Source organism: Monoraphidium neglectum (assembly GCF_000611645.1).
Source record: "Monoraphidium neglectum strain SAG 48.87 unplaced genomic scaffold scaffold00295, whole genome shotgun sequence".
Taxonomy (NCBI): Eukaryota; Viridiplantae; Chlorophyta; class Chlorophyceae; order Sphaeropleales; family Selenastraceae; genus Monoraphidium; species Monoraphidium neglectum.
Genome location: NW_014013333.1, coordinates 1 through 1,867, shown reverse-complemented (window position 1 = coordinate 1,867; position 1,867 = coordinate 1). Strand labels below are relative to the sequence as shown.

The 1,867-nt window shown below is 62.6% G+C and overlaps 1 protein-coding gene across 1 annotated transcript; it reads right to left on the bottom strand.

The window, feature by feature from the left end:
• Positions 1–226: 226 nt before the first annotated feature.
• MNEG_2572 (prolyl 4-hydroxylase, beta polypeptide) lies at positions 227–1,632 on the bottom strand (the record flags this gene model as incomplete). Its single annotated transcript, XM_014048945.1, has 4 exons — positions 227–397; positions 687–792; positions 1,126–1,273; positions 1,491–1,632. The coding sequence occupies 4 exons, from the start codon at positions 1,630–1,632 to the stop codon at positions 227–229; spliced, it is 567 nt and encodes a 188-aa protein (XP_013904399.1).
• Positions 1,633–1,867: the final 235 nt, after the last annotated feature.

The window sequence follows — 1,867 nt, the reverse complement described above, 5'->3', positions numbered from 1 at the left end:
ATGCGTGTGCGTGCGTGTGAAGGGGTTGTGTGCATGTGTGTTTGGGGTTGGGAGGGGTTGTGGTTGAAAGTGAGAGGCAGCCGGGGGAGGGGAGCTGGCAGCAGCAACGATGCGAATTGGATGCGACCGCAAAAGTATGACGGCTCATGCACAGTCCCTCACACACCCACTTGCGCACGGGGCTCGTCAACATGCAACCGCACAATATCCAGCAACACGTATCGTCCTAGCGGGCCGCCCAGCCCCCCCTGGACCACACCTTTGAGAACCTCTTGGCGAGCTTCTTGTAGATGGGCTCCAGCGACTTGCAGTGGCCGCACCAGGGTGCGTACACCTCCAGCAGCACGTCCTTGGACTCGTCCTTCACGATCGCGTCAAAGTTTTTCCCCACAACAACCTGGGGGCGAGGAGAGCGGGGTTTGGGTGCGGTGCGGGATTAGGCCACATTGAGTTCATGGTGTGGCCACATTGAGTTCAATGGTGTGAGGGGAGAGCGGGTGGAAATGGGCCGGGTCCAAGGGTTAAGATGGGATTGGGCATGGGGTTTAAGGTGAAAATGCACTTGCGGGGGCAGTTGGCGTTGCGGTATACGTAGGCTGACACGGCAGCGAATGCAAGCCGGTGCACGCCCCGGCCGACCAGCCAGCCCGGCCCCGCCCAGTCCTGCCAGCCCCAGCCATGCCCACCGTGACGCCGCCGTCCAGGGGCTCGTCGGGGATGGCGGCGCTCTTGAACTCGGGGGTGAGCTTGCCGTCCAGGAGGTCCTGGGTGAACTTCTTGAGGTGCTTGGCGCTGAGGGTGGGCGCATGGTTTGGGGGAGGGAAAGGTGTGTGTGTGTGTTGTGATGGTTTGCATGTACAAAGGAAAGATGACAGGGCGAGAGAGGAAAGACACGCGCAACAGGGACGGCCGTTTGAGTGAAACAATGTGTTTCGGGAGCTGGACGGGAGTAGGGCGCCAAAGGGGCCATCGAAATGAGGCCGCAAGCTGGCGCCGTTGCAGTGCCCTGCCGCCCACTCGCTGTGCGCGACAGATCGCCGCACTGCCCGGGTACCACACCTCACTCATGTGCACCCGCCCACCATCACACACACACACACGCACACACACACACAAGACACCCACCTGATGTCATCGGCGAACTTGTACTTCTTGTTGCCGCCCATATCAAAGCCGACCACCACGGGGGCGTCGCCCTCCTTGATGCCGAAGAAGTTGACCACGGGCTCCTTGGCGCTGCCCTCAAGGTCCACGGTCACAAACACGGCCTTGCCTGGGGGAGAGAAGGGTGTGTGTACGTGTGAGTGTGTGCGAGTGAGAGGTTCTATGATGTGCAGGGCCGAGACAGCTGGCGGCGGCTGCAGTGGAGTTCCAGGAGCCCGAGCCTGAGGCCCGCGCATCACAGGCCCTCAGCCTGCGTCAGTGCTCCGAGCGGTGCCCAACCCTCGCCCCCTGCGGTCAGCATGTAGCAGACAGCAGGCCGCAGCAACCTCGGAGCTCCGCCGGCGCGCCCAAACGCGAAGCTCCGCCGGCCGCCCGCTTCCGAGCGGCAATCACGGGGCGGGCCGGCCGGGAGCCAGCGACCACGGGTTGCTGCACAGGATGGGCGACCTTGCCTGCCGTTGTGGTCATGTTCGAGGTCCTGCAGGCCCAGAAAAGGCCCGGCCCCCGCTCACCCTTGAGGTCTACGGCCGCCTCCCTGAATGCCTTGAATACCTTGGAGTCCTTCTTGAGGTCGGAGCCCTTGGCCAGCAGCAGCAGCTGCTTGTCGATGCCTTCGTTGTGGGGGAGAGGGGTTGGGTAGTTGGGATGGTGTGTGTGTGTGTGTGTGTGTGTGTGTGTGTGTGTGTGTGTGTGTGTGTGTGTG